The 22,604-nt window shown below is 41.3% G+C and overlaps 1 protein-coding gene across 3 annotated transcripts in view; it reads left to right on the top strand.

The window, feature by feature from the left end:
- slit3 (slit homolog 3 (Drosophila)) overlaps positions 1-22,604 on the top strand; it is a 242,787-nt gene that overhangs the window by 5,164 nt on the left and 215,019 nt on the right. For all 3 annotated transcript variants that reach the window (XM_071458286.1, XM_071458287.1, XM_071458285.1), the window contains 2 exons: positions 15,178-15,249; positions 21,062-21,133. In XM_071458286.1, the coding sequence (XP_071314387.1) occupies positions 15,178-15,249; positions 21,062-21,133 (144 nt within the window). The remainder of the gene's footprint in view (positions 1-15,177; positions 15,250-21,061; positions 21,134-22,604) is intronic.

Here is a 22,604-nt window from a genome sequence, read left to right as displayed (position 1 = left end):
GTGGGGGGTACTGCCGCATATGATTTTCATGTGTGCGTGCAATTTGACTTTTTCATGTGTTTGTTTACATGTTTATGTTCGTGTTTCTGTGTCTGCATGTTTGCGCTTGCCAGTGTAATTGTGTTTTTTTGCGTGGGTAAGTGTGAGTGTGAACAACGAACCCCATACTTCTTCCATCCCACTGGGCTGTTGTGACCTCCCAGGACCTGTTGGCTTTTACACAGCAATCCCCAGAAGACATTTACACCCAAGGAAAATAAATAATTAGAGCAGGCTGTGATGGGGAGGTGGGATAAGGGGGTCCCCTGCTTCTTGCTGGGGTCCCCGGGGTGGAATATTTGGGGTAGCAGCGCCCCTCCCACTGCCCTCACTCTAGAAACTATGTGTTTATGTTTCCCTGATTTATCCAGGTCAGTGTTTCAGCTGTGACTTTGGCCAAGAGCTGCTCTTTCCCTCCCTGTTTCTCTCCCTCTCTGCCTGCTTTCATCTCTCTTTCTCTCTGCAGATATATTTTAGGGAGTCTGAGATGGGAATCATTAAAATGGATGAGATTCCAGTTCTAAAGGTTACGGCAGATGGGAAACTTTTTAGGAAAGAGAGATGAGCATTATTACCGTGAGCAGGGATTTGGGTTTGACGGGTGGAATAAAGTCCATGTGGACAACAGATTCTAGTAACAAAAGTGCCGAGTTTATTACGCTGTGAGTGAAAAAAGAGCATCAGAGTAGGGTCCAAAATTGTTTTGTTGATTGTGCATATTCCCTTTAACTTTACCGTTTAAAAGTTTAGAACGTACGAAGCTTCAATGGGGCAAAGTTTGTTGAATGATCAATGATCAATGACTGACTAGACTGTTTTTAAAATGGACCATATTTTCAATCAAAAACGATGTGTAGTGGCCAAACATAGACAAAACAGATGGAGGACTGTAATGAGGCTAAATTATGATTCAAAATGTCATGAAATGAGAATTTGTTTGCCAGTGCTGGCTGATGTAGTGCTAATAGTTGATCTGACATTTGTTATGACATTGTCAGTGTCAGGGTATAACTTAACTATTCATGGGAACAAAAACTGGCAATCAACATGAAAATTTGTCACAAATATATTCAGATTTACTGAATCTGTTATTTCAGAAGTTTCCTGGCAGCGGGATGTTCCTAATGTTCAAAGGCAATGCAATGTTGCAACGCTGAGGTAACTGGCTGGACACTGGTATGCATCAATTTGGCCTGTAAATCAGAGCACAAAGACACATGGGTTTTTAAAGAATACTCCAGTGCAAACCTATGTTTTCAGTTTCAAGTGCTCACACTTTGAAGGCTTGAAAGATGGCCCTGAAAAGTTTGTAGCTTTTTCCTTTTTAATCAGTTTAGAAAATTACAGCAGTAACAATGGATTCCAATGATAATCCAAAACATAATTACCACTCTGCACTCTCAATCGATGTGTTTTTGGTTCTCTTAGCACTGTGAAAAATTCGAACCATCCACCTTGCATATCTGTTCAGACTTTGTTGGGTAGTTGTGTCTCACCCTGAACTCAAATGCCAGAAGTATTTTCCAAGAGTCCTTTTGCAGAAATATTCAAACAATCACATGAGGTTAAATCCATAGAGAGGAGGAGGGGATGCAGTAGTCTCACCACGCCAGAATGCAATGCAACAAGACCACAAGACATGTGGTGTTTGAGTAAGGGACAAGACTTTGCCTTATCTTGAGTGGAAAATCTTTTTCGGCTACTACTCTGCTGCTCCCTTTATCACTCTCGAGCCACATGGTCGGACAGACTCTATGGAGGATACTGAAAACAAATGTAGGGAATCACTGTTAAATGAGTAAGTACATGACAGGTTGAGGGAAATTGGTTACACCCGTAAAATAAAGTACAAAGCTTCATGCTTAAATAACTTCAGGATACACTGATACATGACACTAAAAACATATATTTTTCCTTTAAAGGACCATGGCTGCTTGGATGGAAGGAAATCAGACAAGATGGAAAATGACTGGCACTGTAAAGCATGAAAACCGCCAGCATGGTCCTTTAAACTTTAGAGCTAGTCCCTATTCCACATTGTATATAATTTGAATCCAGTTCACTTCGGCTACTTTTGGAAGGAAAGGCTGAGCTTGATATTCAGAGCCAGAGTCCACCTGTCATAACTACAGAATGGATCTCTCTCTTTAAAGCCCCCTTTTCTTCACTATTGTAAACAGAGCATTTGGAAAGGTTAACGAGAGAAAAACAGTGGTGGCCTCGACTGTTCATTGAACACACGCACACACACACACACACACACACACACACACACACACACACACACACACACACACACACACCAAGGCAGCCTTGCCGATTACCTCAGGCCAGTCAATTCTGTAATGTCCTCCTTGGGAAGCCACTCGAGACCTCATTTGCATCTAATTTGAGTGGAGGGTTTTGGGGGGAGGCTTAACAGGCTTAACGAGGCTGGGTAAAATGAATTGGAAAACAGGAACGGCTTTTCTCTCCCAGGTCCAATTCACACCTGCCCTACAGGGAACGCACACACACACACACACACACACACACACACACACACACACACACACACACACACCCCCTCAAATGTTGATTTTTAGAGCTGCAAATTCCAAACTGTTGCCCCAGCTGCTGTGAAATGTGTGGAAATTGAGTGCTGTGAACTCTAGAGGGGGCCTTCAACTGGTTGAGCTGCAGTCAGGAAATTTTTGTGTTAAAGTGTGTGTGTGTGTGTGTGTGTGTGTTCTAATGTGTGACTGTAACTCGTGTTAGCGTGCGTTGGCTCTATCAAGCTTATGTATGATCGCATCTTTATATATGTGTGCTGTCAAACTGAGCTTGTGCGTGTTGATGTCTGTGTTTGTAGTTGAGTGAGTTCACTGCTGGAAACGGCGAGCTTCCACCGCCAACTTTACACAATTTAATTCTGATTTTAACTGCCTGTTTCTCTGTTCCCTCGCTAACGGCACTTTGAGGAAGTTTTGGCAAGTTTTTTACGAGCAACACCTTCTCTACTTTCTCCAGCCTCGTCTAACTTTTTCTTTGTTTTTCTTTCTCCCCTCCCAGCTCTTCATCTTTCCTACATCCCTCGCTCCTTCTCCACATCCCTCCACCTTCTTTCTGCAATCTTTCCCCTCTCCCTTGCCTCCTCCCTGCTGCTCTCCTTCACTCGTTCTCTGACCTCCACCTCCCTCTTCAACACACACACCTTCAGTTTGCCAGCAGCATCTCTCCAGTGGAGTTTTCACAGCTCCCATTTCCCCTCAGCGTGCCAACCTACCATGGTGCACGCAACAGTGGGATCCTGCCGCTGTGTGTGTGTGTGTGTGCAGGCATCAGTGTGTGTGTGTGTGTTTCTGTGTGTAGAATGGACACACACGTTCCAGCTTCTGCTTCTGGCTCTTATCAAAGCTTGGTGTTGATTGGTCAATGGACGCTGTAACCACCACACCCTCAGCTATGAAATGGCATTCCATGGTGGGACTGGAGTCTTTGTGTGTGTGTGTGTGTGTGTGTGTGCGTGTGTGTGTGTGTGAGATCTTTGAATACTGTGTTGCTAACCTGTGCATGTAGCAGACCAGCTAATTTTTGCTGATATAGCTCCTGTCCCCTAAATTTAGAATAATTTGATTGGATCAAAAACGATCTGTAATGACAGTGGGTTATATTCAGCTCCTTTCAGTTGTGGTTGTAGCATTTTCCTTAAATAACAAATATTATAACACAAATGATATTATTATCACACATCCACATACAAAAGGTCTGATTAGTCAAAGATGCATTCCGACTGTTCTGGCAAACCCCACGAATCTCTGCTAACCATGCTGTGTCACCAACGTTTGTGGGAACCAGGGAGCTAATTAGTGATGTATTCTGTTTGTGCAGTATTTCTGCATGTATGCGGTACTCAGAGAAAAGCTTCAGTCAGCACACATGCTTTGGTAACTGTTGAATAGAAGCCATCATTCAATGATGAGTGTTCTTTACTGTTATCATGGGTATGATGGTGATGTAATACATCTGAGGAGCAGCCGAGTGTTATTGCTGTAGCAGACGAGTCTAAACTAATAAGAGAAAACCACAGTGAGCTCGCTGTTCTCAAGCAGCCTCTTTATGTCACGCCTATCTTCTGTGGCCATCTTGTGGTCACGATTTTGTGCCCTTCCAACTATGTTTGATTCACTTATGGTATGCCAAATGGCACAAGTGAGGGTAACCAATATTTAGGCTCCAGTTCTAGGTCAGTGGGTTATATTCTCTTCCCCAAGTTTCCCCAGTGTGTGGGCAGTTGACCTTTTTATAATGACTTTCAGTCTGCCAAAGACGCAGCCAGCTGGCACCGACGGTGGGCACTGCCCTTCTGGGAAATGAAGCAAGCTGGATGCTGCATTAAAACATACAGTCACACACATACTGTATTCACATGGCACACATATATCTGTAGTGTATTGTCGTTTTATGATAGTTAGAATTGGGAGTTTTGGTTGAATTGCACTTGTAAAAGCCCATCTAGGGACAGGAGCTGAGAACTGGCAATAGCTAGAAACTCTTTGTGCAGCACATTAGTTTCATGCTGTGTTCTGGAAATATGTTAAATTGCATTTTCCCTATCAAATCAATAAATAAATGAAAAAAAGAGGCGAAGAGGTGTACACACTCACTGCCATACATATAGAAAATCGGGTACATGTATGTTGACATATGAGTGCACACTTAAAACTATGTATGAATGCACATGTAGTTGTACTGCACTTGTGAGGCTCCTCATTGACGTAATGCATTCCTGCTCCTAACTGTTACAACTTGACCCTTAAAGAAATTTTTTCTTATTGTAATCGCTGCGATCTGGGAACATTGCTCATAGAAACAAAAGAAATGAGTAGTCAGATGATTAGACAGGTTGTAAACAAGCCAACAGTTAATCTGATTATCTTCAACGCTTTATTTGGAGGATGAACTCGAAGTGATTTTTGCACAGAAAAACTCTGTCTGCATAAGTACTGGTGGATCAAAGCTGGACCACAAAGAAGGTCTCTCAACTGTGATGGATGTTTGCAGCGAACACTTTAGGTGATTATGTCACAGTTTGCCTTCATTTCCTCTTCAAAGTAAGTTTTGCTAACCTGGGGGTTGGTTTAAGACCTCTATGATTGTCTGTTGCTTGTGGTCTTTGCTTTTTCTAAATTTTTTTTTCACCACACTAGAAGATCTCAGCAATTACCTTGGTGGAGTGTTATTATTTCAGAAAGGAATAATGATTTGATGGCCAAAACTACTGAAATAAGACCCAGGTTGTATGAAACTAAAACAACCTTTTGAAGTAGTAAAGAACAGCCAAAATGTCCCCACTCTCCAAAATATCCTCACTGTCAAGGTCTAAAATTGGGTTGTCATAAAGTTGGTTCAAGAGCACACTCACACACACACACACACACACACACACACACACACACACACACACACACACACACACATGAAAAAGGCACATTCATATTCTAAATGAAAACATAAAGGAGAATTTACGCATGCAGCCACACACATACAGCGCACACTCATGATTAGGCAAGCACAGGCTCACAGACACACACACAGGACACTCTCATGCTTTGACTGGATTAAACATGCCATTGGTTGTAGATGGAAACTTTGACATATAACGAGAGAGAGAGAGAGAGAGAGAGAGAGAGAGAGAGTCTGTGTCACATAGAAACTACCCCGAGTCACGAATGACCTTCTGTGACTTTCTGCTGAAACAGAAGCCATCAGCACGGAGTGTGTGTCATAGCAAAACGCCTGCATGAATGTGTGTGTGTGTGTGTGTGTGTGTGTGTGTGTGTGTGTATGTGTGTGTGTGTGTGTGTGTGTGTGCGCGCGCGCAATGCGCTTGGAGTCGTTTGATGTTAACAAGCTATGCCACTGTTTTGTTAGGCCACTGTCACCAAAGCAACACATTATATCCCTACTGCTGGGATTTTCTGTTTCTCAGTGTGTGTTTCTGTGTGTACTCCTACACTACATATATGTGTGTATTCACAATTGTTGTGTCATATCTGTGTGCATGTGCCAGTACATGCAATATGTGTGCAGCTGTGTGCAGTATGAGAGTGTTACTCACACCATAATAGTCCCTTTTCCGTCCAATGCTCAGCTGAGCTCAATGTGACAGACTGTTTATGTTAGGCTGGAGGGTTATGGAGAAACTGGTCACTGCACTGTGCATGTGTGTCTCTCCATCTCCCCGTCTCTCTTGAGCTCTTTCTCGATCATTCACTTTCTCTCTCAGTCCCTCATTCCTCTTAACCTCTCTCGTTCTCTTACCCTCTCGTTCACTCACTCCCATTTTTTTTTTCTGACTTGGCCTCTGTTGAGGAAGCAGCAGGCCCTGTTCTTGTCAAGTGGCCTCTCAGTGGCCAAATTATCCCTCCACCCCCCACCCCCACCCTATTCACTTACAGTACAGCAGTAGTAAATCTAGACAAGAGCAATGCAGCCCTATAAACTGGAGAAAAGAAAAGAGCTAACCAAATACAGCACTGGTTTACAGCCTTTTTGGCTCGTGACTCTTAAAGAAAGAAACGCTAGCAGGCGATTCCCTAATGTGGTGAAGCCCGCGTGGTTAACAGCAACACCAAACTATGAATTTCCTGAGGTTGAGTGGCATTAACATTGAATAGAGACTTCAAAGGGTAGAGAAGTAAATTGTGACAGACAGAAAACAAAGCATTAGATGACGAAACACAGAGAGGAGACACATAAACTCCCCCAGATTTCAACAAAATCCAATCGGTCCGGGCAACTGCATGTGAAAGATGCATTAACAAGTAGTTATGTAAAAGACATAAGTGAAGAATGAGAATATATAGACGGATGAAGGTGGATTCAGAGCTAAAACTATGGACAGAAGAAAAGGGAAGAACAGGTCTACACAGGGTGAAAAAAAGACTGACAGACTAAAACAGAGCCAGGTTGGTAAAGTTAAAGACAAGAACTAAAGTGCAGATGGGATGGAGGGAACTGTATTGTGCATCATTCCCCATCATGGAGTCCAACTGAGCATCCCTCAGTCTGCGGCAGGGAAAATATTTTACTGACTAATGGCTCCTTTATCATCAATGTCTCTGTTCCTCTTCGTCACTCCTCTCCTCTGGCCTTTCATCTCTATTTTTGGGAAAGAACTTGTGCTACCTTTTTGTTTAGTTTCTTTTAGCATTTGTTAGCATTCTGGCCATTGCAAATGTCGCCAATAAGCCAGAAGCTTATTTGTACAAAGCGAGACATATTTCTACCCATCGAGACAAATGTGTGGTGAGGGACACTGGCCAGATAAAATGTGAAATGTCAAGTGTCAGAATGTTTCTGAGAAGCATGCGTAGCCTACACGAGAAACAATCTCCAACAGTGGGGTCACTGTCTTGCTGTAGCGACAGTAAACACCCATCACACCAGCCAAACCTTTGTCTTGCAAATAGATTTCCTTAAGTAATGTTAGCAAATGCTTGTTTTTACTGTGTAAAATCTACTGTGGCTGAATTTGACATGCTCTTCATACAGGTGCTATTTATCCACGTGTCAATAACTTGATTGCTTTCAATGAAATTCATCGAATTACTGGCAAAGTTAAGTTTAATCAGATTATTTACATCTTAATTTGTGTAAAACCACACAACAGGGGAGTTGATGTAAAGAGTGTGTGAGCTCGATCATTTTGAAAGGCGCCGACAGACAAAGAGGTTTGAGAAAAAACCAACAGACAGACAGATGATGATGATCGATGATGATGAAGGTGACGCATGAATGGGCAGATCTAATGTTGAAGGCAGGAGACAGGAGAAATGAAGCAGATACAAGTGGAGTCAAAGAGGAGACCACCAGAGATTCAGCTCGAGAAAAAATAACCCAGCAAATACATAAACCAACCAGCTGTTTGTTTGTGTCTCTGCCTGCTTGTTCTGAATTGTACACATGCTCTCATCCTGGCTGCAGACGGGATTGTAGAAATCCTGCAAACTTAAGTTTCCCTATCTGATGGTCTCAGTTAAGGTTTTATCACACAAACCTGATGATCGAATACTGAATGCTTTTATTTATGTATGTTTTAAACAGTCAAATATCTACAAAGTATTGGTCTGAGTCTTTAAATATCCTGTCATGTTTGAGCTCTGTAGCTTAAGCCCTGGACCTCTTCTGTGTGTGTGTGTGTGTGTGTGTGTAGGTCTGCTCGCTTGTTCCTGCATGTTCACATGCCATTTGCGTGTGTGCGTATGATGTGAGTGACCAAAATCTCCTCGTGGTGATTGCTGTGTATCCCAGAGAGCAGTTTTGTAATAGGAGAGAGTTCACTGCCTATTAGCATCACTGTGACAGAGATTTAAAACAGCAGTAAACGCTCGCACAGGAGACCAAATGTTCCACAAAGCCCCCAAATTTTCCAAAACTTGTAGACTCTTGTAGACAATATATGGTCTGCAAACAGAGACTGAACATGTCATTCTGTTGAAGGCTTTCCATGATTACATCTTACAGTTTCTAGAACTTATGTTGTACACATTACAGTAATGGAGAACATGCAGTTCAGTCCTCTGCTTCACCCAATGTTCCTTCCTGAGTTCCTCATAGAAAGTCTGATACCTGAATATGTAAACTACAAGACATTTACATTGAGTTAATATGTTTAATATATGTGCTCTGCCAGCGGTAGAAACATTTTATTTCTATAGCAACACGTGGCACAGCTCCGTTAACATTAGCTTTGTTCAGATTGTCCACTCACTCAAATATTGTTTGCTACATAGGAGACTCACTAGGTGCAGACAGCAGTTGACGTGTTTTGGACACTACTTGGATTTTAAATTGCCAAAGAATTATGCGCCAGATATTCGTAATTATTAACTGTGTCGTATAAACAAATGCCAGAGCATCTGCATCACATGTGAGGCAAATGGATTCAAATGCATCTCATCTCAAAACTCCTGCTATTTTTCTGTATTATGTTTGTTTTGATAAGTGTAAACAGAGCAATCTTTACTCTATTTCTTTCAGTTCTTTCTGTTTTGTCAGTTTATTGTTATAAGTGGTTCAGACTGTGTGACTCGCACTATTGTCCAGGGCAAATCACGTTTTTAGAGCCCTGGATGTCCCTTCTGTGAACAGCGTACTGCAGAGTTAATTTCAACGAAATCTGCAATGAAACTACGACAACTTTAACAAGATGACGTGTGTAACCATGGTGACAATACACAAAAAAAACATGATGACAGCTGTAGCCTCAAAATGCTTAGAAGATATTAAAATTAGAAACACATGACAAAAATGGGACTAAAATTTCACTGAATAAACTCAACTAAAAGACCTTTAATTATTATTATTTTTGACTAAAACACAAATAAAATGTCTAAAATTTGACTAAAACTAATATAAACTTTTGTCAGAAGACTAAAACTAAATCAAAATGTGGTGACAGGGTTACTGTGAACCAAGCTGCCCATTAATTGAGCTGTTTTTGTATTCAGACTGAAAACACAGTGAAGTTTTGCTTTGTGTCATTTGTGCACATTTGATCACTCAGTTTGGCCTAAATCTCGCTAGCTAGCAGCAGACTCATTAGATGTGTGTGTGGTAGTGTACTTGTGTGCGTGTTTGTGCTCAGCTGAAGCTCGTAACTGAACTCGGAGCTCACCAGAAGCTCCAGGTCTCTGGGTTGTTTTCCTTCAGTCACCCTCCTTTTCTGTCTCCTCTCTGTTGGTTTATGAAGCAGATTCATAAAGAGTTTGGAAAAGCTTCAATTTTCCCTTCAAGCTGAATCATTTTCAACTTGCGCAGACAGCTTTACAATATCTTTGGTCTAACTCTTGCTTATGGTGTCTCATCTTTTTCTGATTTGTAGTCACGATCACTTCAGAGGCCAGCTCCTGTCTTCAGCCTCCACAGGCATAGTTAAGAATACATTTAATTTATTAAATTTCACCTATTCTTACGTGTTCAGCAAAAAAATGTGACATTTTCACTTTCTTGCTGGTTTTGCTTTAAAGCTGCTCTCAGTCCTGATTGGAGAGATGCTTCATATCACACTGAGATGACTTTGATTGTGATTGAGGGAGTGTGAACAGTTGTTGCTGAATGTCATATTCAAACGTCTGAAGATGGATTGCAGCCACACTGAAGGCTAATTCTGCCTCCGTACGTCTGGTGACGGACACACTGTAGAGCGTGGAGCTCAGAGGAAAAGGAAGAAGGCAATTAGGATTCCATGCGTAACTGGGAGATTTAGAGAGCGAAATTGAGCATACCTATCTTAGAGAGAGAGAGAGGGATGGAGAGCAAGAGAGGAGGAATGGGAAAGTGAAGAGGTACAAGAGCTTTGTGGAAAATAACAGGAGATTAGGCCAGGAAGCGAACGCATTCGGTAACGAAGCGTTGGGGCGGAGAACAACAAGCGATGAAAGGGAAAGGATGGAGGGATAGTCAGATAAGGATGCAGTGCCTCGATGGAGTGAGAGAAGAAGAAGAAGTGGAAAGAGGAAATGTCACAGTGTCAGAGACAGAAAGAGACAGGGCAGAGTTGTTGTCCCAGATAGAGGTGAGGTCAAGAAAACAAAAACAAGCCAGATTGAGATAGAGATGCACGGAGAGAAGGAGAAACACAACTGACCGGTGGGTAACCCTCCCGGCCAAACATTTGAACTCATGTATTCTCCTAATATTCGGTGGTTCACCACCGCAGCAGCCAGTCTGGGGAGTCTTGGGAGTCTTTGTCACCTGATCTGTCATTTGTTTAACATTCCTTTCTAATAGTTATTTCTCTGTTTTCTTCTCGGTCTCTGTGGTGTAGCCAACCAGTGAAGCTGCACTTTAAGTGCATCAGCCCCCACACACACCGTATCTGTGTGTGTGTGTGTGTGTGTGTGTGTGTGTGTGTGTAAGTCAACTGGTTTGCTGGCTGGAGGCAGCCAGACTGTAAGGTTGGCTGGTTTCAGTGGTCTGAGGTGAGATGTGGTGTAGAGCTGTCTGGGCCTTTGTGTGTGTGTTGTATGGTATATTAATTCCCTGAACACCTGCTGTTTGCATTCTTGTCTTATCCCCTTGTCGCAAACACACACACATGTGCGCCTTACCTCTGCCTGTAATGGAAACAAACAGTGGTTAGAGCTTTTGTACTGAAGCCTCTCGTTAGTTGTCTGACTGCCAGCTGGTCAGTTAAATTTACAGCTGAGTGAAGCTTTACTGCTGGGCGGGGTGGATCCCCAAACCGCAGCAGGCCAGGTGCATAAAAAGGTTGCCCTGCTAACTTTACGTCATTCTTATCCTCTGTAGGCCTAATTTTGCACTGCAGGACCCGTTCAGTCTAATCAAGCTTGTTTTTGTTGGTTTTGAATGTTTAATCATCGTAAGTGTTCTCAGCAGCATGATTACATGAATTTCACCAGGATTTCACTTTGAGACAGAGACCTGATTATATCTGTCCTCATCTCAATCCACCAACTCTCACTACTTTTAACGTGGTGAGTAACCTGTAAAAGGTAATGAGCCTGAAGATTCAGTCTAAATGTTATAGAAATTGCAGTATGATCAAGAGAAATATCCAAATCACAGGAGCTGTGATGTTCTTGATAAATGTAAAATGTGTCACAACATACTGTTATAAATGAAGCATTGTGGTCGTACAGAGATGTACGTACAGGATGTACAAATCATATTCTTCATACTTAAGGGATTTCCGTTTTAGAACAGTGAAGAAGAATACATTTTGGGGAAAACTGCTATTTCATCTCTGTGTGAAACTATAAAGTTTATTATAAGATAAGATAAGATAGCCTTTATTAGTCCAACAGTGGGGAAATTCACAGTTCCCACAGTGGGGAAATAATTACGTAGATCGGTGTGTAGACTGCATACTCACTGACCCCTGATCCAGTATTTTAGGCAGTATCGGAGGCAAATCCAATACTAGTGTCAGTATCAGAACAATTGTAATGGACACGCACTCTGTAGTGGCATTAACAAATCAATAAAATCCAGTGAGTACAACTTATTTGTGTTAGTAGTAACATATTATGTAAGTTGTTTTGGGGCAAATTGTGAATTAACATTTATTTGCTTATGTGATTATTACTGGTTGTTCACCTTATGAGGAATGACAAGAAATCATATCATCCACCTTTTTAGTTCAGAATACATCACTGCTCACTATGCACTATTCATTTGACAGTTTTAGTATTCAATTTCACACCAGACTTCATTTTGCTCTGGCAGTGGCATCGACTTTCTCAGCTTTTAGACGGTGATTTTTAGATAGGGCGATGCCATCGCTCTCCACCTGGCCTGCATCCTCAGTGTTTGTTTGACTACAGAGCAGTTTCCCTGGTGAGAGCAGAAATTTCCACTGTGAACAAGAGAAAGATGGAGATAAGGATGGAGAGATTAGAGGAGAAGGGAGAGGATAAAAGAGAAGGGTAGGAAAAATATAGCCAACTGTAAAAGAGTAAAAGATTGAGATAAAAGAGGAGAGATTAGAGGGAGAGAAAAAAACAGATGAAGGCGAAGAAAAAGTGTTTAGTCAACTGTGAAACAGTGAAAGATAAGACATGAGAGATTGAGAGAAGGGGGACACTGCAAAAGAGGGGGAGATTAGAAAGAAAAAGTGGACACGAAGGCTGGGAACACAGGGGTGACGCTGGCTGTGAGGGACTGACAGACTGACATTAAAGAGCAGCGACTGGGGAAAGGAGAGATTTAAGATAGATGAAGGGAGGGACGGAGGGTAAAAAGAAAAACTGAAAGATTGTTGCCAAATGTGAAAAGTTAAGCAGAGACAGACAACAAGGGGGTGGGGAGGGGAGAAGTGGATGGATAGAGGTGGAGTGATAGGGAACAGAAACGTTCAGATTGGATGCTCAGAAGTGAGAGTCTACATGAAATTACAAATCAACAAGAGGAAAAAAATCTGTTTCGTTGGTCATGGAAGCACGACTTCCCTCAGGTTGAAAATGATAAATCAATACCGTATTGAATTTTTCATCACATCCAAGGAGGCTTATCAAGCTGCCTCGCTTTCCAATCACACACAAACTGAACCAGCAGCATCTAGTTTGAATGATGGCGAAGTGGCTCGCTCATCTGGACTCTTGAATGCACTGCCAAGATCCTTGATTGATTGATCTCTGATTACAATAAATGCAGTGTCATCATACATCACAAGGTTTCAGTGCTGATATTTGAGATTCAAAATCAAACATGGTTCTGTTGTTCATCTTTCAGTCATTTCAGAATCTGTCTGTTTGTGAAACTCATTTTTTTGGGGGGTGTTTTATACTTTTATTGGGTCTTTGTTGGAGTTGACAGGAAATAAATGACCTGCAAAAAAGCTTCCTGGCTGGACTCGAACCGGGGGTGTTACCAGGGATTACATGGTCAGCACCTTAAACCTCAGGCCCAACAGAGTCTTCTCAGATGGTTAAACTTAATATCAAAATTTGTTGATAAATGATGTTTAGGTGTGTAAAAAATGATCAGGGAAATTCATTCATAAACCTGCACTAAATTATCTTTTAACCACTTAGGGGCAGCACATAAACTGGAAACATAACTCTGACATATCATCAGTTATTTTACATAACCCACTGACAAGGAGCAACATTAGTATTTATTTGTCCCTCTGATGACTGTAAATCCAAATATCCACTTTTCTTTCAGCTCTGTTTTGGCCTCCTCCAGCTCGTGTGATCATTCTCCAAGGATCTGTCACTATGATTGACTCCTTTTTATATTACATGTAATAATTTGATCAATTGTTGATATAAAAATTCTGCTACTACAGTAAAAACCTCTTCTCTTCTCTTCTCTTCTCTTCTCTTCTCTTCTCTTCTCTTCTCTTCTCTTCTCTTCTCTTCTCTTCTCTTCTCTCAAGGATCCCCAAATAGAAACTTTATTTGACTGGGACCTCATTCTGAGGACGTATTTGTTGTTGCTTATGATTTAGTCCAGGTTTCCATCCCTGCCTGCTGTAGTGGGTGGTTGTCTTTGATCAGCAGTCATTTTATGTGACCTCCCATTGTATCAGTTGAGATATTGTAGCTATTCATTATCCTGGAGCCCTTTCAAGGACCCCTGGTGGACTCTGGACCAGATTTTGGGCTTTGGGAAGCGCTGCCCTCGCCTGCACCAGCCCTCCCTGTCTCAGGCTGGGGTATGGCTCTTATTAGTGGTCCTTGCCATGGCAGCTTGGGGAAGCCTTTTGAAACCTAATATGGTCTTAAATCAGATTTATAAATGTTTAGGTGTATTATGAAAAACACACACGCAGGCTGCCTTGGCAAAACCGGTCTCTGTTTATGTGTGTCTTTGTGTGTGTGTCTGTGAGTGAAAGCTTATGGAGAGTTTGTGTGTGAAATAAGAGAGAAAATTGTGTGGCTTGTTTGTCTGTGTTCTCTTGTGTGTGTGTGTTTTTTTTCCTTGCCCTAATTCCTCCAGTACGACAGCGTTTCAATAAACAGCATAGCTGTGTAAAGGGAACCAGTCTATACACACACACTCAGGCAGTCAGTTCATATTGCAGTATGTATACATTGTGCACTCATAGTTAAAACAGATTGAATGACAGCCAGGAAACATGATAAGCTTTTAAACTCTGATGATGGAAAGAGAAAATCATTTCATCCCACTTTATTATGTATATATGTATATATGTATATATATATATATATATATATATATATATATATTTATTTATTTTTGCTGGAAAATTTTCTTCTCAATAATGCAGAGCAGCAGGAGCTGTGTGTGTGTGTGTTTGTGTGTAGATGTGTGAGTATATATATGCATAAATCTGATGCTGCCTGTACAGTAGGAGTGTTAGCATGTTTTGCTTTCTGTTTGTTTGTGTTTGTATATTTGTGTGCGCGTGTGCTTGCCTATATGTGTGTGGGCTCATATGCTGTGGGACGTTCTCACGCTTTGTCCGACTGCCACATTCACAAATTTGACTGAGCGAGCACACACACAGACACACACACACGTAGACTCAGTTGGTGCTCACTGATGTTCATTTGCTTTTTGGCTTTTTTTGTAAAGACATTGTATGCTTTCAAAATACAGTGTGTTATATTAAGTTCATACTCAATTAAGCTCACCCTGTAACCTCTGTGTTTCTCTCTGTAGGGATCTGAACAGAAACAACATCACCAGAATCACTAAAGTGGACTTCTCTGGCATCAAGAACCTCAGGATTCTGTAAGTTTGTTTCTGTCTTTGCTTCAACATTTTCCTTCTGAGAAACCACAAATCAGTGCTGCTTTAGTTGATTATTATTTTTTGGGCTGCTTAAGAAGAAATGTTTTTATATAATTTGTTCTTGTTCACTTTTACTTTTCTGTACAAAGCGCTACACAAAACGACTGCAAGTAGAGTCCTGCAGGGATGACATTTTTTTGTAGGCCAACCTGGAATTTAGTACCACCCTGGTTCCTTCAACAGAAAGCCAATGGAGTTTTAACATTGGAAAAAAAGATCTGTGACAGACAAAGGTTTATGATACCTAGACGTTTTAATGACCTTAAACCTTAAACAATCTGAATTCTTTTTATGATCACTTTTGTTTTGATATTTAAAACCTGGTCAAGTGCTGACAGATGAATTCAAGTGACATTGCTGTGTTGTTGGAAATAGTCTTATACAGTAAATGTTGGGATGTTTCTAAGACACTTAGACTGTGATTTTTGACCCGTCCTCTGCTAACAATTGACATTAGTTTCTATAATCCATGAAGGCGGTCTTTCCCCAACTTTACAAAGCTTTAGTCGCCAAACCTGCCACAGAGGTGACAAATCAGAAAAAGCTTTTACAAGTTGTTTTTGGAGTTGTGGCTCATTGTTGTTGACTCATTTACACGACAGTGACAAACAACCTATTTTGTCATTTAGGTATGAAGTTGGCTGGATTTTGGTATGTGGTTGAACCAGGTACTGGGTCTTTTATGTGCCTATTCTCCTCTCTGTCTTTTTCCTTGTGACCTGTATTCGTTTCTTTACAAGGAGTCCCATTAACAAAAAATCTGCCATGCTGGAGTAATTAGGCAAATGCTATATTTACCTAATAGGCCTGTATATGGCTATAGGGGAAACAGGTCTCTATAAAATAAAGTTTCCCATCCTAATGAGGGATTTCAGGGCAGGAGAGAATGCAAGTGTCTTATCCAAGGAGTCGAATTTCGTAATTACTGAATTTTTATGAGGTTAAATAATAGAGTAATCATGAGCTGAGATGCCAGTAACAAGCACCAAGACTCCCATTTGTTAAACCAGCAACGCAACAAGAAAATGCTGCGCTGGTGCGGATATGAAACTATGCAGAGATAAAACTGCTGAAAAATGTTGCAATTTCTGGACAAATAGTCCCAAGTAATTGTAAGTCATTGTTCACTGGAAAAGAAGAGATTACGTGCACATATAATGAAACAAAAACTAAAAGAGAATTATGATGTGTCCACATTACATTCTTAAAAACTAAATCATTACCCTGCACCTCCATGCAGAGTTACCATGTGCACATTTGTACACTGACAGGGTTTTTGCCTGCTGGAAGTGTTTCTCCTGTACACACTGGCCACAGAGAGATCCCATCTTAAACCGTGATGTGTGTCCAGCCTGAACTAACTTGATGTGTCATAACTAGTCTTTCCAACCATTCTGATATACCATCTGTTCAGAAATTGCTCAGGTTATGGGTTTCGAAAGGAGGCCAGAACAGCTGAGGCCGGCTGACCACTGGTCCATTTCAAGGCAGAATTACTTCCAAAGGCAATTTATTGACTGCAGTCTAAACATGCAGCTGTCAGTGAACATCTCAGATGGACATTATTTCCATGAACCTTCTGAATACTGTTGTTCGGCTTTGTGCCTGTCTGATCTTAAAAAAAAGAAAAAATCCAACAATATGCTGAAGTCATTACTGATGTTAGTCCTGCTCATCAAATCTAAACAGCTGCACTCTGTAGAGTGTGATTCCTTGTGTCCTAATGATTCGAGGGCCCTCCAACTCTTCTGCCTCAACTGTGTGTGTGTGTGTGTGTGTGTGTGTGTGTGTGTGTGTGTGTGTGTGTGTGTGAGGGCTGTAATAACTATAATCACCGTTGGCTACATGCAGCTTCCCTCCTCACTCTGTTTTCACCAGACCAGGAGATAAAAATACTCTCCCATCACAAACTACGCTGAGGAGTGGACACAAGTTTATGCATGTGTCTGTTTGCGTTTGTAAATACAAATGCACTCATAAATACACACACACACACACACACATACAACTATAACTGTACTTGTCAGGACCATGGTGAGTTTTGGAATTTGTGTTAAGTTAAGGTTTCAGGTTTGACTGACATGTGATTATCTGGTGAAACAAAGAAAGGGAGAGAGAGGGACCTTTATGTGCATCTTGTACACTTGAAATAGGGTGACAAGGACCAAAAAAGAGGCTGTGTGTGTGTGTGTGTGCGTGTGTGTGTGTGTGAATGAGAGAGTGTGTTTGCATGTGGTGGGCCAGCAGCTTGTTTCATGTGGTTGGTGATAAACTGCTGTGACATTTCCCCACTCTAAATCTCTTAAAGAAATGGGAAGGAGATGGCTTGGGAAAGAGAGGAGATAGTCTGAGAAAGTACACACACACACACACACACACAGTCTTGCACATGCAAACACACATGTTGTTGCATATGTATCAAGTGATGAACAAAAGCATTGTAGCCTTGGCTCTTATCTGTAGTCAAACAGGTATCACTGTTACTTTATCAGACCTCCCTCCCTTCTCTATCTCTTACTTTTACTCTCTCTCTTTCTCTCTCACACACACATACACACACACACACACACACACACACACACACGTGAATGCCTACTTCTTCTCCTGGTCACTTAACCCTTAGATACATCCCATAGGAAAAGTTTGCATGTAGTTAAATGCTTCTAACCTTTGCCCCAGAAAAGGCCAATAACTCTAACTGCAGGAAAAAGTATTCCTTGATACCCGTGCTCACATACAAGCTTGTAATTATTCATAATTACCCACCATCCATTAGCTATACCACTTATCCTTGAGGGTTGTGCAGTGGGGATGGGGGTGGCTATTACGTATGATCTGACTTCTGTTCAAAATGTCAACCGAACCCAAAACTTACAGCACATCTTCAATACATTTATATCACATCGCTTGTATTTTGCTAAATGATCAGGTTATACATCAACACCTCAATAATCACAGACTACAAAGATCAGAACTTCTTCTTTTATATTATTATTGTTATACTTGGTTGGACTAATTTGTTGGTATTTTAAATTTTGTTATATGACCTAATCAAAGTCTTAACCAGACTACCTGCTGTAATCTGATTAAACATTTATTTGTACAAAAACGCGTGATCCAGTCCAGCAGTGTGAATATTCTTTAGTGTGAGTGGTCAGAGTGCGTTGCTGTAATCACAGACACAGCTTGTCTCTGCATGAATACTGCATGCACAACACTTAGCGTAATATCTTTGGCAGCCTTACTTTGCAAGATTTCTTCCAGATTGTGGCGAAATTGAGTAATTCCAAACAAATTTAGATGTAGGTGAAAACTTGCGCTCGATATTGAACATTTGGCCGGGTAAAATGAGTGTGGTTTCATCCATTATGTGTAAACAACAAGTGAAGTTAATATCCCCTGAAGTATTTCCTTATTTCCTTCAGAGGCCAAGTGCTCTGAGTTTGCCATAAGGTAGCGTGACATCATTATGCGTTTTCTAATGGTTACTAAGACTTTCTAATACGGTTGAATGAAAGAGTTATTAGACACACCAGGCCCCACACACATGAAATCATTACATGTTTTCTCTCTTCTCTCCATCCCTCTGTTGATGACTAATGCCTGATACAGACCAATATAAAAACAGTACCTCATCTGAACAATATGCCAGCATCAACTCCCAGTGCCATGTGTTTGGCTCATGATCCCTTGCCTTTCTAAACTTCATTCAATAAATCAGCATGCGGTTGATCTCTCATTTGGACAAATAACCTCTTATAGTTAATCAAAGTTATGTCTTGATTTAACTTTCTCTGGAGTTTGCAAAATATGTTTTTCTATCAGGATGGTGAAAGTGCAGCTACACTGGAGTAAACATGCTGGATTAATGCTGGCTGGACTGTAAAGTATGACTGATGGGCTGGAGTCATGACTGTGCACATGTTTATGTGTGTGTTTGGGTATGCTTGCTACCAGTGCATAACTGTGTACCTATGTTTACGCTTTACATGTTTACATACATATCTGACATTGCTCATTTTTCCTGCTGGATGTCTCTGCATTTCCTGTACTCGATGTATTTGTGCCTGTCAGTGTGTGTTTGCCTTTGTTTGCTGAGCTCCAACTTTTTTCCTCCAACTGTCCGTTACTTTTTTGTGTGTAAACTCGATCCAAACACTGGATATTTACAACAGATTATTTTCATTTATTACCAATTTACACTACATTTTTTTGATAATTTTTAAAAACAGCTTTAAGCTAATTTCCTAATTTTTCCCGCCTCTTGTTATAAAGACTAAAGAAGAAAATGGGGGGAATGTGCAAATGAGCTTCAATTTTACACCAGAGTCCCTTTAAGTAATTAGGAATATAAATCAAATAAGAAGCTGTTGTACTACAGAATGGTTTTACTGCATGTGGTGTATTTTTTAATCAAAAATTTAACCCAGATTTTTGACCTTTCACCATTTTTTCTAAATAAATGCTGGTGAATGCCTTTTTTCTTTTTAGTGACGGTGAAAGGTGATCAAGAGTAACTGAATAAGTGTCCATGCCTCTTTTTTTGTGTGTATATGTTCTTTATATGCTTTTCCATGAGTGCATGAGTCTGTAATCTTTCAGCCAAGTACATATTTCCGTCCAACAGATTGTTTGTGTGTGTGTGTGTGTTTGTGTAAAGAGTCAGTATGACATGATAATCCATGATTAATGGCTGTAATGCCGCTGCATGTCTAAACATTTTTCTTTGAAAGAATATTTAAAGGGAGGCTGTGCCAAAACAATTCAAAGTCCACATGGAAGGCCAGACTATGTCTCCTTTTTGATACATCTTCTTTAGTCTCTTTTGGCTCCGTCTTTCTTTTTTTTTCTCACTCAGTCCATCTCTGTCATTCTGGGATTCTTTATTTTTGCATCTCTGTTTCCTCTCTCTCTTCCCCCGCCTCCTCCTTTGCCCCCTTTCCTTTTACTTCTGTACTCCTCTCTTCCTCCTCCTCTCACATCAGCCACTCTCTTCCTCCTCCCTCTGAGGAGATGTCACTCTTAACATCCTCAGACAGAAAGTATAAACACACATATCTGCGGAGATGTTCTCTCTCTCTTTTCTCTGTCCCATCTGGAAAATCTTAGATTGCCCCAAAAACATCACAGCACACACACACACACACACACGCACACACACAGCAGAGAGGAAAAAAGAGGAACATGCGTTACACTGGAAGCACCACTAGAAAGACAGAGGAGAAATGGAGGGGATATCCATTGAGGGACAAAAGAGGAACGGCTTGTTAATAGTTTGTTTTGGGTCGCTGGATGATGACATTTGTGAAATGCTGCCCGTCTCAAACTTTTTAAACCTTTTCTTCACACCACATTCATTTGTTCAGTGCACTGATTACTTGTTTATACAATAATCTTTAAAAAAGTGCAAATGCCTGTCTCGATGTTTGAAATGTCTCTAAGTCTCTCTGGCAAGCAGCTGATTTTGCTGTTTGCACTGGCCAGAAAACAAGGTTTATCTTGTGTTTGTGCCTCTGGTGTGAACCTGCAGGTCAGCTGGTGAAACTGGCTGTGAGTAGATACTCTCAAATTAAACTGCAACATTTCAAAGACGCGCCTACTGGAACGATGTACAGTGAATGATAACTCTTTCTGCCTCCATTGACGCTGACAGTTATTTCTACCTTATCTTGACTTGACATGTCATTCCTGCAAGACTGTGTAACAACTGTTGTTCTTCCCTCTCTGTCTCTCTCTCTGTCTGTCACTGTAGTCATCTGGAGGACAACCAAATCAGTGTTATTGAGAGAGGAGCCTTCCAAGACCTCAGGCTGCTGGAGAGACTGTAAGTACACCATCGTACACTGCTGTCTTGTGTGTGAGTGAGACACAGAGCCAGTGCAAGTATTTTATGCATGAAAAAAAAAACCCCACAAGACCTCAAACACACACACACACACACACACACACACACACACACACACACACACACACACACACACACACCTGCACACCTGCAAACACACATTCATGCACATACAGATGTTTGACTTCCTACTGCTATTTTTCCCTTTTGCGAAACACATGCACACACGTTTGACTTCCTGCGGCCGCTTCCTGTCCAGTTTGTAACGCATGTACACACAGTGTGTACCTGGATGATACCCAAGTCGATCCACTTCACATGCTGCCTTGGAATCTCCCATAGACATCGCCTTGTTCCGTGTGTGTGAGTGCGTGTCCGTCAGTTCACACCAAGGCTCTAGTCAACAGAGCCGAGGTGTGAGTGCACAACACAACACTTCCCATACGCACACCTGCATGTTTATGACTCTGGGTTGGAGGCATGACAGACAGGCAGCTTTGCAGGAAGACATCTTTCCATGTTTTTTTCTGCTGGATGGATTGTTTATGATCCCGTAGCATGAGACAAGAATACAGAGCAACACACTGTGTGTCGTCAGCTGTTATCTCCTGAAAAATCAGTGAGATTTTATAGCTGTTTTCATAGGCGGCTTTCAGGTGATGTAACACACCCTCTGGCTGCCATATTGGAGGTGGTCAACTGATGACAGCAGCATTTCTAAACTTAGGGCTTGGCTGTCGTAGCAGTGTTGAATTGACATTGTCGTTTTAGGAGTTGAGCTGGTTATTTCGTCATTGATATGTCGGTCAGATTTCATCAGCTGTCTCGGTTTTTAATTTCCCTCTGTTGTTCCACAGTTTAAGTAACTGCAGTAACTTATGCAGTAATGAGTTTTGTACAATTCTGTCTTCTAATCTCTCTGAGACACCTTCCTTTTCATGGGCCACCATATTGATTTTATGAATGATTATGATTTTTTGGGTTGTTGGAGGTAAACATATACAGGCATACAATAGAGCGGCTTAGATGTCCAGCACGTCAAAAGCAGTTGAGGTGTCGGCAAACTTCACTGACACTGCACAGAAACCTGAGAGATGTTGAGTGGCAGCAGCATGTGTATCTTGTCTGTGGATGGAGATCACACGTCCAATAGTGAAAGCGTGAGGTGATGTGCTGCTTTAATGTTAAAAGGCTTTTTAAAGCAGTGTGTCAGGAGGGGTCAGAGGTTGGGGTGAGGGAGGGAGGGAGAGGTTGGGGGGGGGCCAAGACAGTTGCGTGTCAAAACTCACACAAGCGATGGCATTCAATTGTGTAAGACATTTGAAAATATATGTGCAACTCTTAAATGTATTGGATTGTGGGCTATAGTTGCATGTCAAAATAAAATACATCACAGAGTGCAAGGGGAAAAACATCTCTCTGGTTTGGAAGAAAAACGACTACTGTACTG

Source organism: Trachinotus anak, unplaced genomic scaffold (genome assembly GCF_046630095.1).
Source record: "Trachinotus anak isolate AG129_WGS33_773 ecotype Australia unplaced genomic scaffold, CSIRO_AGI_Tana_v1 ptg000021l, whole genome shotgun sequence".
Classification (NCBI taxonomy): Eukaryota; Metazoa; Chordata; class Actinopteri; order Carangiformes; family Carangidae; genus Trachinotus; species Trachinotus anak.
The sequence above is the reverse complement of the archived record's forward strand: the minus strand, read 5'-3'. Positions and strand labels throughout refer to the sequence as shown.